Source organism: Curcuma longa, chromosome 11, assembly GCF_044706935.1.
Source record: "Curcuma longa cultivar G26 ecotype Majalengka, Jawa Barat chromosome 11, ITB_CL_G26_1.1, whole genome shotgun sequence".
Lineage (NCBI taxonomy): Eukaryota > Viridiplantae > Streptophyta > Magnoliopsida > Zingiberales > Zingiberaceae > Curcuma > Curcuma longa.
Window position 1 is genome coordinate 31215877 of NC_133871.1, and position 13194 is coordinate 31229070.

The window sequence follows — 13194 nt, forward strand, 5'->3', positions numbered from 1 at the left end:
TACTCTGTTTTATGTGACCTCAGTAAATGGTTGAGATCTAGACTGTTCCTTTTTTCTCTTTTTGGTTATGCGAGTAAATATACTTCTTCTACAAGCATCAATTGAACAAACACAAACAACTTTCAGAAACTGTGGATGAGATTCGCATTTCACCACAACCACAGCTTCAGTTTTGTTCCTTTGCAGCTCAGGGCAAGAACGAAGACCCAGCGCTGCACAAAACAACGAAATCCTAACGACCACCTCCTCCTCACCGGCTGCCGACGGCCAACATCTGGCCGTCAGAGAGCCAGCAACAGTGTTTCCACCTGTCAAGCCGAGAATGGACTCTGGCCACAAGCATTGCAGCTTGATCAATGTGTCCCACTTCCTCCAATGGCTATAAGAACTCTTTCTCCTCTACTTCATGAGCCCTTGTGAGCCGTCCACTCTTCAAGTTTGCAGCGTTAGCGATGATGGAGAGCAAGGCAGTGATAGGTGAGACAGACATGCCGCAGAGCATGCAGAAAGCTGCACTCGACGCAGTGGGGAAGGCTCTCGACCTCTTCGACGTCACTCAGTCTACTGAGATCGCATATTTCATCAAAAAGGTTTTTTTAGATGAAGTAGGAAGCTAAAAGTTCTACTGCTGCTAATATTTTGTGGGTTTTGCTTATACAGGAGTTTGACAAAGCATATGGACCAGGATGGCAATGCATTGTAGGGACGGACTTTGGTTCCTTTGTAACGCACCATTTCGGTTGCTTTATTTACTTCACCGTTGGACGCCTTGCAATCTTGCTCTTCAGAGGAGCATCAGTGCCTGAAATCGACACCAGCCCATGCATGGCCGTGGAGCCAATTAAAGCATGAAAATTCGATCTCTTTGTATAACATCCAAGCTATTTCATGGATTCAGTTTGTAAAAGAAGCATAAATTCAGTGTTTGTGATTGTCGGCTGGAACTTAACTGCCAAAATACTAATCGGCCAAAAAAGATTGCTTCAGCTGTTGTTCATGAGATGAACAAAGTACTCTTAGATGAGTTACGTTGGTAAAATTAAAAGCGAGTAATTCATTAATAGGCTTGATCAGTAACTGAATCTTATTGGAACGAGCACCCAAAAATTTGTAGCTTCATCTTAATTCCAGTGTCTAGAGAAAACTCGTTTTAGTCAACAAGTTTGACCCTTGGCCAGTCCAATCCAAAATAAATAAATAATAATAATTAATGCAGTGTCGTAGATGATATGACTTCCTCTCAGATGAAAGTCAAGAGTCTGAGTGAAGGTCTGAGTTGAGTTGAGCTAATAAGACGAGTCAATATAAATTGGAGATAAACAATCCCATCAGGATGAAATAGCTATCACATCTGACTCAAATCATACTTCGGACTTAGCATGGGTTCAATCTTCGACCCCACTTGGACCATTAAAGCTATCTCATCTCGCTCGCCTCGGCCCCGCATCACGTCTTGATCATTTCTGGCGCCTCGTCCCGGTTGTCTCGACCTTAAATCTCATCTTGGCTTTCTCGACCTCAAGTCTTGGGCGTCTCAACCTTGAGTCTTGTCTCGTTTTTTTTGGCCTCGAGTCTCGTCTCGTCTCGGCCACCTCGACCTCAAGTCTTGTCTTGGTCACCTCAGCCTCAAGTCTCGTTCCAACCACTCCTCGACTTTCTCCATCCTGAGCTCCACCTCCACGTCTTCTATAAACCACTATATTACATGACCTACTAAAGGGGAACGCGAATATTCTTACGAACACGCGACAGTCCCAGAATGAACGGACAGTTACGAAGTTGTCAGACCTGATCCCCTCAGATACCTCCTTTTCTGCACATAAGGTCAAAAGGAAACGACGGTTAGATCTGATCCCCTTGCAAGTTATTATAAGGCGCTATGTCATCCAATGTGAAGATGCCCAACACACAGTTTTATTCCGGGTTCATCTCATAAAAACTCTTCTAATATCATCTTATTCTTTTGGGATCTAGATTCCCTCCTTTTTAAAAGAATCATAACTTGAGCGTAAGAGTGACTTGTTAGAATTTTTTGACATTAGTCTAACCTCTTCTTGAAATGCGTTTCAAGTTCTCATTATCTCCTTTGTCAAGATCATTCAGGAGGTCGCACATGTCAGATTGTTTATTGATGAGTAGCTTGATTATCAGTGGTATTTGATCTGAATAATTATAATAAATTATGCAAATGTGGGTCCACTGGATTGGAATTTATCGAATATGATTCGAGCCTATTATTGATTTGGTCAAACCTTGGTACCCCACAACAGGCTCACTTGATCCCGTGATGCCAATTTCTAAATTACTAAAACAGGAAATAGCCGAGTCTTAACCGAAAGTTTGCCCCGGACAAACGATCTGGCGGAGATTGGCACTCAGACAGCCTGGAAGTCTCCTGCGCTCGTAGCCGCCGGAATAGCAGGTCAGAGTGAGGACGATTTGGAACCGGAAAGCTCCAATCCGAACCCTAAGATCGATTCCCGACCTGGAACTGGGTCTCTCTTCCTCCGGATATCCGAAGATGGGTGTCGGCGCGGCGCTTGAGCGGTTCGGTTGCTGTCGCCGGGTGTGAGGGGCAGCGAAATGAGTCGGAGGCCGTTCGATCTCAGGCGACCGTCTCGTAGACGGTGGTTCTCCAGTGCCTGGGTGTGGCTTGTAGCCGGCGGCCTCGGGGTGCTCCTGCTCCTTGTGGTGCTAAGTCGGGAGAAGCTGCCGAGATCCACGCCGCCGTTGGCCCGCCAGGTGAGATCTCGCCTTGCGATGTTTAGTTTGCATGATTTTTTTAGTTGATTATCATTTCTGTCTTAGGGGGATTTATATCTGCAATATCTTTAGAACATCTTTCTGTGTTTATTTTTTTTGTTAACAATAAACGGGCAAAAACTTCCGATTTTATTTAGCTCACAGGCGAAACTTTTTGCCTGAAATCAACAATATAAAGCGTCGTTTCTGCTGAAGAGCTACTAGTTTGACCTTTTTTTTTCCTCCCCATTAAAATGACATCCCCTAGATTTCCATTCCTGATATCTTGAAATTCCAGATGAAGCTGTTCAATGGAATCTATTTTAGTTTCATAGCTCCAAATTCGCCTCCTAATTTTTCCTTAGGATCAACCTACATCAAATGTCATTCGCATCACCTTAGACATTGGGAAAATTCAACCTGCATATAGCAGATGAAGTTTCTTCTATATGTTCTCTTACAACACACAAAATATGTTTTTTGCTTATTATATTATTTGTGTTTATATAATGACCGACAATATTCTCTCATTTGACATTGAGACTAGTTTGTTCAAAAGATACCTCTCGGCAAAGGCTGGCCGGTTAAAGTGAAGATGGTTTCTGGATTATGGTGTGATTCTCATGTGTCCCTTTGCCTAAAAGGAAAATTTCATGAGATTGAATTCTTTATAAGTTAGATTTTGGTAACAAATAACCAACACAGGAAAAGTTCTGCAGTATTAATATATACAAGGACAGGATACAAATTTTACTAAATGTCAGCAATCAGTTGTAGCTCATATAGATGCAAGAGAAAATAAGGTAAGATGTTATGAAAATGACAAGGATGAGCAATAGATTTTATAGTTACAAGTTGAATCAATTACAATTAAAAGTGTCGTTAAAAGGAGGAAAAAGAACTATACTAGGCATCTCAGCCAAGTAAGTATATATTCCACACACTCAAGTGAGTGTTCACTCTATGATGGATAATATGAATCATCTAATTTGAAAATATTTTGTGTAATATTGAAAGCTTAACCACATCCTCAAGTTTATCAGAACCTTTTATTGATATCTCTGGAGATTAAGAGAACCTTTTACTGACATCTGAACAAGCAACAACTTTATTTCTTGGTCAGCCGTTACATAGACTGGTTTTATTGCTTACTGTTTATCGTTGATGTGAATTAAGTACCTTTACTACAAAGATCATTCGTGCACTTAGATCTTTGTGGGTAAGCCTGCACGCCAATATTTGAATATCATTCTGTGGAACATGCTTGCTGGCAGTTGGCGCTATGACTGTTGGCAGTCTACTGCACTAGCAGCCTACTAGTTAAAACATGAATAATCATGAAAAAGAAGAAAAATCAATTTTGAGAATTGGGATAAGAAGAAAAGGAGATAATGAGAATAGGGCGTTGAAAGTGGTTGCAACATCCTTGTTGAAGTGCAAGGAAAGAGGAGAAAAGTGGAAGTGTGTCATGCACATCATGCATGAAAATTGGTACCAAATATTTATCGATTTGCTTAATAAATTTATAACAATATTTTTTCTCCATTTGGTTAGAATTCCGCTGTAATATGGTCCTTTCTTATGTCCATGGTTCGCAACAATTATATATCTGAATAAATGGCTGTCTTATTGTGCATCATTCTTTAGAATACTTTGGCATTCTTCCTCTAAATCTAATGATTTTGGGGTGAAACCACAAAATATGTTCCAAAAGCCCATCGACATATGTTATTCTGGTTAATTGGTATTTATTTTTTCCCCTAGTTTCTGCTCCGATCTGTAAGAATAGAATGCTTACTGGATAGTAATCTATCTTTTACCTTTTAATCTATAATTTCTCTTGCTTTTACATGCACACCCATTCTTCCCTTGAAACGTTCATTATGTTGCAGAAACTCTACAACCCTAGCGTAATTGAAGGTCTAAACATTACTGATGACATGCTTAGTCCATATTCCTTTACGAGGCAAATAGTAGACCAAATAACTCTTGCAAAGACTTTGGTCGTGGTGTCTAAAGATAGCAATAACCTCCAGTTTGCAGCGGAGCTTAGTTCCCAAATTCAAAAATGTCAGGCTCTTCTGTCAACTGCTGCAATGATGGAAACTTCATTGATGATGAAGGAAATGGAGGAAGCAATTCGTGATATGGGTCTCCTGCTCTACCAAGCGCAGCAACTCCATTATGACAGTGCAACCATGATTATGAAGATGAAAGGTCAGTTGTTGTCTCTTGATGAGAAGATGAAATCTGAAACTGAAAAGAGCACCAAATATGGACAAATAGCTGCAGAAGAACTGCCAAAAGGCCTATATTGTTTTGGTATCAGGCTTACTATGGAATGGTTCAGGAATCGAAATCTTCAAAGAAAACTTTCAGAAGGAAGGCACACATTTGAGAAGCTTAGGGACAATCGCCTTTACCATTTTTGTATTTTCTCTGATAACATCCTTGCTGCATCAGCTGTGGTCAACTCTACGTCCATGAACTCAAAGCATCCAGAAATGGTTGTATTCCACCTGGTTACAGACGAGGTGAATTATGCTCCGATGAAGGCCTGGTTCTCCATGAACAATTTCCAAGGTGCAACCATTGAGATCCAGAAGGTAGAGGAGTTTAGCTGGCTTAATGCCTCATATGTCCCGGTTTTAAAGCAACTTCAAAACTCTGAAACACAGAGCTACTACTTTTCTGGAAGTGGTGATAAACGAACGCCAATCAAGTTCAGGAACCCAAAGTATTTATCAATGTTAAACCACCTAAGGTTCTATATCCCAGAAGTCTATCCAGCATTACAAAAAGTGGTGTTCCTTGATGATGACATTGTTGTTCAAAAAGATCTCTCAGAATTATTCTCGATCAATCTAAATGGAAACGTGATGGGTGCTGTTGAGACTTGCATGGAGACATTTCACAGGTTCCATAAATATCTGAACTATTCCCACCCTTTAATACGAGCACATTTTGATCCTGATGCATGTGGATGGGCATTCGGAATGAATGTCCTTGATCTAAGGGAGTGGCGGCAGAAGAATGTAACTGGAATTTATCACTATTGGCAGGAGAAAAATGCTGACCATTCCTTATGGAAGCTTGGTACGTTGCCTCCTGGCTTACTGGCCTTCTATGGGTTGGTTGAGAAGTTGGACCCCAAATGGCATGTGCTAGGGTTGGGATATACTAATGTCGATCCGTCGTTAATAAAAAATGGTGCAGTATTGCACTATAATGGAAACATGAAACCCTGGTTGAAGATTGGAATGGAGAAGTACAAGAGTTTTTGGGAGAAGTATGTTGATTTCTCACATCCTTTCTTGCAACAATGTTTCATTCATGGGTAGACATATTATGGTATGAATGCAAGTGTCATTCCTGCTATCTATGAGATGGTGGAAAGCCTAGACAGGCAGCAATCGTTGAACTCTAGGAATTGTAGACAGGTATAAATTGTTTCATCAGACAAATTTTCCAAAATGTCATTCTCTTTGATGTTAAGCAAGATGAATCTTATCAGTAGGTCAGCCGACCAGGATGCGGTGCGTTTTGTACTAGAACTAGATGCTTGTTAAGCAAGTCTTTGTAATAGACACATCATTGACCTTAATTTTTACAGAAACCAGATTAATTATTCATAGTTGAGTCGACAGATTTTGCTGATGCTTGTGATCTTTGTGTCTTATTTTCCTCGAGCTGAATTTTTTTTTGTTTGTTTCTTCATCGTTTAGAATGTACGGCTTTCTTCTTGTTTGCTTCATTTCATGTATAAATGATAAATCAATAGTCTGAAAGGAGTGTTCTATCCGAAGGTTTCCATTGTGAATAAGAACAGTGCCGAAATGTTCTTTATCCGAAGTTCATTATCAACGCCCACACGAATTGGGCATCTGTAGCGGTTCCAACTTCCAAGTTGTTGCATGACATCGCTTCTTGATCAGAAAAAACAAACTCTTCTTTTTCTTCGCGTCACTCAAAGTCCTAAACTAACAAATCCAATGCTATCCTCACACTCTTCCCTTACTTGAAGAATTAGGTTGCTTGCCAAATCCTTCGAGTTAGATTTTTGCTTCCCAGTTAATCTTAGCAGATGCCTCTCAATATCCAGTATCAAATAGCATCATTTTGGCGGCAATAACATGAAACTTGCACTCAAAGAACTCCAACTGCTTGCTTATATGAAGGTCAGTAGCATTTTACTCTGTCGCAACAAAATTAACAAGCGATTAGATCTCGATACCATGAAGATTTCAAGGCGAGCATTGTGGTTAATGATGCCAATGGTGATGATGGTTTCTTCTTTGCCTGTGGCTCAGTCTTGGAGCAAAGAGGGACACATTCTAACTTGCAGAATTGCGCAGGTAGTCCTTTCGATAACATTAACATATTGCTAACATGCAAATTATCAAGCTCATGAAATTAGTGTTTATGTGCTGTAGGAGCTGTTGGATCATGAAGCAGCAGAGACAGTGAAGCACCTGCTGCCACAGTATGCAAATGGAGATCTTTCTTCTCTCTGCACTTGGCCGGATCAAGTCCGGCACTGGTACAAATATCGGTGGACGAGCCCTCTCCACTTCATCGACACACCAGACGAAGCCTGCACCTTCGACTACGCAAGTAATCTCTTAATACAATCACAGTAGATCCAAAAAAGGCTCTTTGAACTGGTATTATAAATCATTGATGCAGGGGATTGCAAAGAAGATAAGTGTGTTGCTGGAGCAATCAGCAACTTCACTTCACAGCTTCTGCACTACCGCGAGGGCTCCTCCGATCGCCGTTGTAAAGATTTATATTCAGTACAAAGATTATAATAGTGCGTGTGTTTACGTTGGTTAATCGTTATTGTTGATTTTGCACAGACAACTTAACTGAAGCACTGCTATTTCTCTCCCACTTCATGGGCGATATCCATCAGGTAAAAGCGTTCTGTCTTCATTGAACTCCAAGTTCTTGTCATTTATTTATTCTATTTAAATGGTTGATGTCGCAGCCCATGCACGTTGGATTCACCAGCGATGAAGGTGGCAACACCATCCACGTTCGCTGGTTCAGGCACAAATCAAACCTGCATCACGTAACATCATTTTCTTCGTTTCTCTTCTCAACAGTTCATCGGTCAAATTCCTCTCACAACTTCACCTTGTTCCTTCTATGAATCAGGTGTGGGACAGGGAAATAATCCTCACAGCTCTTGCAGACTACTACGACAAGGACTTGGACGCTTTCCAAGAAGAGCTGCAGAATAATTTCACAAATGTGAGTTTATTCTGAAGTTAATTTTTGTAGGCGAAAGAAAGATAAAACACTTTTGCATGAGTACAGATTTCCTTCTTGCAGGGGATTTGGGCTAGTGACATCTCCTCTTGGGGGGATTGTGATGATCTCTCCTCCTGCCCAGCCAAGTAAAATCTCACACATGTTGCAGAATTAACAATTCTACTCATTTATCATCTCATTCTTCTTCTTCTTCTTCCGTGGACAGGTATGCTAAAGAGAGCATAGGCTTAGCTTGCAAATCAGGATACAATGGAGTTACTGAAGGAGACATTTTAGCAGGTAATTTTAGCTCCACATTATTTTTTACTGTTAACGAGAAGCAAAAAGAAATTAATGATGCTATTATGTTTTTCTTATATACTTTCGGCCAGATGAATACTTCAATTCAAGGCTGCCTGTCGTGGCCAAAAGGATAGCACAAGGAGGCATCAGGTTGGCCATGGTACTGAACAGAGTATTGGGGGATCAAAGACAGGCAGTAGCATCACCAACCTGATCAGAAGTTAATGGCTTGGAAAGATAGATAAATTCAGTCATTAATTAGTATACAAGAAAATAAACTGATGAAAGATATTGTTAGCAAAAGGGCATTTCATTGACGTAGAATAAGCGCAGTGTTTAACTTCAAAAACACTTGTTATGTTGTGATTGAGACCGATAAATTTTTAAAAATTTATAATTAATATTTTCAGTCGTCATGATCGGTTGTAACGTCTGGGTGGTGTAGTCGGTTATCACGCTAGTCTCACACACTAGAGGTCCCCGGTTCGAACCCGGGCTCAGACAATTTTGTGTTTTGTCTAAATAAATGATTTTCTACCATGCTTTTTTATGATTAATATTTTCTGTTGTGTTAATCCGACGCAATGTCTGGGTGGTGTAGTCGGTTATCACGCTAGTCTCACACCACCGGGCTCAGACAATTTTAATTTTTTGTCTAAATAAATGATTTTCTACCATGCTTTTTTTGGAAAAATGTAGATGAAATTTCTTGATAAGATTTCGCGGAAACTCTACCATAGAAATAGGCAAGCACGGGCAGCGCAGTGGGCCTGCGGCTGCCGCTCTTTCTCAACCAAACCCGCGCTTTCCGCGCTTGGTTCTGCTCATGGCGGTAATCTATTCAACTCCCGTTCTTCTTCCTCCTCGTGGCCCTTTCGACCTTTTGCAGTGCTCGCATCATCTCCTTGTTCGGATCCTTCTTGTCTTCGCTAACAATTGATGCTGGCCCGCCGCTGGGATTTCATTTATGTCGACCTTGGCGGGTTTTAAGTAATAGTCGGAATGCGATTGGGGTCCGATGTGTTCTGCCGTGGCGCGGCGCCAACGCTGTCGAGCTTCCGCTGCTTCCTTTTCTAGGTTAGAGCCTCGCGATGCTCAAAGATGAGTGCAGAAAAAAAAGTTTTTTTTACCCCTTTTTGAATGATTTTTGGTTCATTTTAGGTTGGCACATGAGAATTGTTTGATATTGTGGAGATGGATTCTACTTCTAACTCTGAGCTAAATGGTTCTAGCAATCCAATCTCGCCCAATTCGGTACTACAAGAACAACCAGCAGTGAACTCACCAGTTAAGGGAATCCCAGAGATACACGTTGAGCCACCTCTTCTCCGCCCCCTTCGGCTTCGGGCTATCGGAAAGTTGCAACCGATCGATGTGAAGCATCTTTCCTTCCATTTTTTACCTGTGGTATTGGATCCCAGCACCGCTTTGACCCAATCGGAAAATGAAGTTGATGAACTTGAGCTGGATTCACTGGATGCCTGCATGATTCTGCAACCTTTTTCCTTGACTGAGATCAATGATGATATTGGAGATGGAAGCGAGGGTTTTGAAGATAACTCATTTTTATCAACGCCATCCAATTCTTCGTCGCCGATTGCCAAAGCACAAGAGACACCATCTAAGTCACCAGGTAATGCTACTGAGAAAAAGACGAATGAGGCCGATGGTAGCAGCACTGATACTAAATCTTCTAAGCTGGGGTTGCCAATATTACGATTGAAAGGGCAGCCTTCATCACCTACCCCTATGTCGCCTTCCTCGCCTATGGTTTTAGCTGGAATACCCGTGTTCTTGGGGTCACCAAGGTACTCCACAATGGAGGCAGAAACAATTGCGTATGCTGTGACTATAGATCAAAGTAATCATGTCAGCAAACCTTCTGAAAAATCCTTGCCCGTTTCAGTGTCGAGTGTGCCTACAGCCCAAACTCTAGTTCCTCCAGCAACATCTGTGCAAAGTGAAGAACCTAAAACTCCTATACCACCAGCTTTGTCAGGAGTGTTTTCCACTTCGTCACTCCTCAGTAAGAATGATTCACCCTCTTCGCCGCCCTGGCGATCGCAAAATTGCATTGTGCCATCCTCTCCATCCCCACCTCCTCCTCCACCATCACCAGCAGCATCATCATCCAGTCATCCTTGACATCATCAAATGGATTTGCACCACCACCACCTCCTCCATTGGCTGCAGCAAAAGCTATTCGTGCCAAGAAAAATGATGCAAGACTGAAAAGATCAACACAAATGGGAAAGTTATATAGAGCCCTCAAAGGAAAGGTGGAAGGTTCTAGTTTAGATGGTAAAGCGTTGCAAGGAAGGAAAAATCAAGTTGGGAATTCCTCAGGTGGTAATAAAGCTCAAGGGATGGCTGATGCATTGGCTGAGATGACAAAGAGGTTAGTATAGCCAAGTTGAAGCTCTTACTAATTCTAGAGAACCTGATTTGTAATTTCATCGATTGGTATACAAATAGCATCATTTACATCAGCCAAAGCCAAGGTAACTGTGATATTTGCATATCTTTGCTAGATCATCTTACTTTCGGCAAATTGAAGAAGATGTTGAAAAGCATTCTGCATCTATTCTGAAGATGATATCCTCTCTCAATTCCTTTAAGACAAAGGACATGAAGGTGCTATCAAGATATCACCAGAACATTGAGCAAGTGCTTGAAAAGCTAACTGATGAAACACAGGTAGAACTGCATGTAATCTGTCATTATAACTTTGCTGAGTGTTTCCTCAATGTCCATGAAAATGTTCTCTATTTTCAGTTTTAATATTTTGTTTTTATTAAAAAGAAGGTATTTGAAAATTGAAAAATTAATCGTTATCATTTCTTGACATGCTTGTATAGTAAAATTCAATTTTTACGGGCTGTTCTTGATTTTCCCTATAAATCATGAAAAAAAACATCATGAAAATTGTTCAGAAATAGAAAATTCGAAAACAAAAAATAACAGATTGTTTCCACAATTCAATGCTTGAACACCAATGCCACTAGGTTTGGAACCCCAGATCTTCACACCAAACTGGCTTGGTTGTATAAATATTGCCCTCGTGTAAACTATCTATAACCAAGGGGAAGAATGCCTTCTTGATATTTTTTCTAATTTTTTTCATGGTTTCAGGTCTTGTCTAGGTTCGAAGGCTTCCCATTAAAGAAATTGGAGACTATTCGGGTGGCAGCTGCTCTCCATATGAGGTTGGAATCTATAGTTGCAGTGCTGAAGGGTTGGAAGTTAACATCTCCAATTGCCCAGCAGCTTGAGAAGGTTGAATGCTACTTCAACAAGGTAACTTCATTAAATGGCACTTTCATGTAGTTAACTAGTTATCAACAACTATAAGAAGCTCCAATCTGATAACTTTCCCACAGATCAAAGAAGAAGTTGATGTAACTGAGCGCAACAAAGAAGCAGAATCCAAGAGATTAAAAAACCACAATATTGTGTTTGATTTCACTGTCCTTGTAAGAATCAAGGAGGCCATGGTTGATTTATCATCAGACTGCATGGAAATGGTGCTCAAGGTTTGTTACCTCTGCTCATATCGTGTATAGTGCCTAAGAATCCTAGTTTTATATGCATTATTTTCCACTTGACAATTTACTTAATATAGATGCTTTTGGTTGTGACCTATAGATTTTCATGATCGGAGTTAAGAATCTAGTTTTGTATTACTGTTTCCAATCGACTGTTTGCTTAATATAGATACTTTTGGTTGGATATTATAACTTTTCATTAATTATGGCTATAAGATATTTAAATGAACAAGATGTTACTAGTTGTAATTAGATCGTCATAAAAAGTTCAATGATGGGATAAAATTCATTTGATTGGCTTGAGTTATTGGCATTTTCATCCAGATTGTGTTAATTACTTTGAGCTTTGAAGATCCAACTTTGAGGTTGCTTTTCTTTGTTTTTTTCTTTGTGTGTGTGTGTGTGGCAGGAGTGTAAAGAGACTCAGAAAATAGCTGGAGAAACCACATCCAAATCAAAAACAAGATTGAAAATGTTGTGGAGGGCTTTTCAGCTGGCATTTCGAGTATACAACTTTGCTGGAGGACAAGATGACCGAGCAGATAAGTTGACCAGGGAATTGGCTCATGAGATAGAGGCTTGCCCTGAATCCTAGAGTTTCCTAGTCATTGGAGTGCATGGTACAAGTTGCAGTCGGATGTTCCATGCTTTTCACAGCGGTTAGGATTGTGCTTCTTTTTTTTTCTCTCTTTCTAAACTTGATGTTTGAAGAATTGTGTTTGTTCCAAAGGAAGCTTCCTCAACTTCAGTCCTCAAATTTAAGTTTTATTGTTGATGGAGAGCAGCAAGGATTAGAGGCGCGGCTTTGAACCAAAAACACTAGAAGAGAATCAAGAATTTAGCTTTGAATATCGTCAGTGTAAATCAACTAGTATTATTCTACTCAGTTATTGCTTTACTTATGCATAATGTTTTATCAAGTAGAGAAGTGACCAACAGAAGCTTAAAAGAAAGCAATTCAGGAGAAAAGAGGAAACTTGTGAACGGCAACTACATTGTAGGAAGTACAGAAAAACAGAGAGAATGCACAGATATGAACCAGTGTGCTAGCAAGATTGTATCAGATACTCTAGTCCAATCCAATTAAAGAAAACAAATGTTGTATTACTCTTTGGCACTGGAAAATGAACTAGGTGCAAAAAAGCATATTCATTCTATAAAAATAGTCCTAATGCAATCAAAATCTATCATTGATTATTCATTTTAAGTATTCAACCATTTGAAAATTTAACAGCATAGAATGTCTCAAGCTGGCACATAATGAAAAATGCTTAGATAACCATCATTTGTTTAAATCTATTTCATGCTTGTGCTTCACATGTTGCAAGGTACACAACAAAGATTTATT

At 40.2% G+C, this 13194-nt stretch overlaps 4 protein-coding genes and 1 non-coding gene across 5 annotated transcripts; all 5 read left to right on the forward strand.

Moving 5' to 3' along the window:
* The first annotated feature begins 173 nt into the window (after positions 1 to 173).
* On the forward strand, positions 174 to 903 carry LOC141837672 (uncharacterized). Its single transcript, XM_074725041.1, has 2 exons — positions 174 to 590; positions 661 to 903. Exons 1-2 carry the CDS (start codon positions 453 to 455, stop codon positions 850 to 852), a joined length of 330 nt encoding a protein of 109 aa, XP_074581142.1. The 5' UTR covers positions 174 to 452; the 3' UTR covers positions 853 to 903.
* Positions 904 to 2352: 1449 nt separating this feature from the next.
* On the forward strand, positions 2353 to 6380 carry LOC141836877 (putative galacturonosyltransferase 10). The gene is made up of 2 exons (XM_074724347.1): positions 2353 to 2742; positions 4635 to 6380. Exons 1-2 carry the CDS (start codon positions 2584 to 2586, stop codon positions 6081 to 6083), a joined length of 1608 nt encoding a protein of 535 aa, XP_074580448.1. The 5' UTR covers positions 2353 to 2583; the 3' UTR covers positions 6084 to 6380.
* Positions 6381 to 6902: 522 nt separating this feature from the next.
* LOC141840582 (endonuclease 1-like) lies at positions 6903 to 8674 on the forward strand. The gene is made up of 9 exons (XM_074728622.1): positions 6903 to 7097; positions 7176 to 7356; positions 7429 to 7521; positions 7602 to 7657; positions 7733 to 7816; positions 7903 to 7998; positions 8080 to 8144; positions 8225 to 8298; positions 8391 to 8674. Exons 1-9 carry the CDS (start codon positions 6915 to 6917, stop codon positions 8513 to 8515), a joined length of 957 nt encoding a protein of 318 aa, XP_074584723.1. The 5' UTR covers positions 6903 to 6914; the 3' UTR covers positions 8516 to 8674.
* Positions 8675 to 8731: 57 nt separating this feature from the next.
* On the forward strand, positions 8732 to 8805 carry TRNAV-CAC (transfer RNA valine (anticodon CAC)). Its single transcript has one exon. It is a non-coding gene; the product is annotated as a tRNA-Val (tRNA).
* Positions 8806 to 9746: 941 nt separating this feature from the next.
* Positions 9747 to 12938, forward strand: LOC141840886 (uncharacterized protein At4g04980-like). The gene is given in 7 exon segments (XM_074728976.1): positions 9747 to 10001; positions 10004 to 10429; positions 10432 to 10699; positions 10833 to 10998; positions 11434 to 11598; positions 11682 to 11834; positions 12256 to 12938. Coding segments are annotated over 7 exon segments (1545 nt in total). The 5' UTR covers positions 9747 to 9820; the 3' UTR covers positions 12442 to 12938.
* Positions 12939 to 13194: the final 256 nt, after the last annotated feature.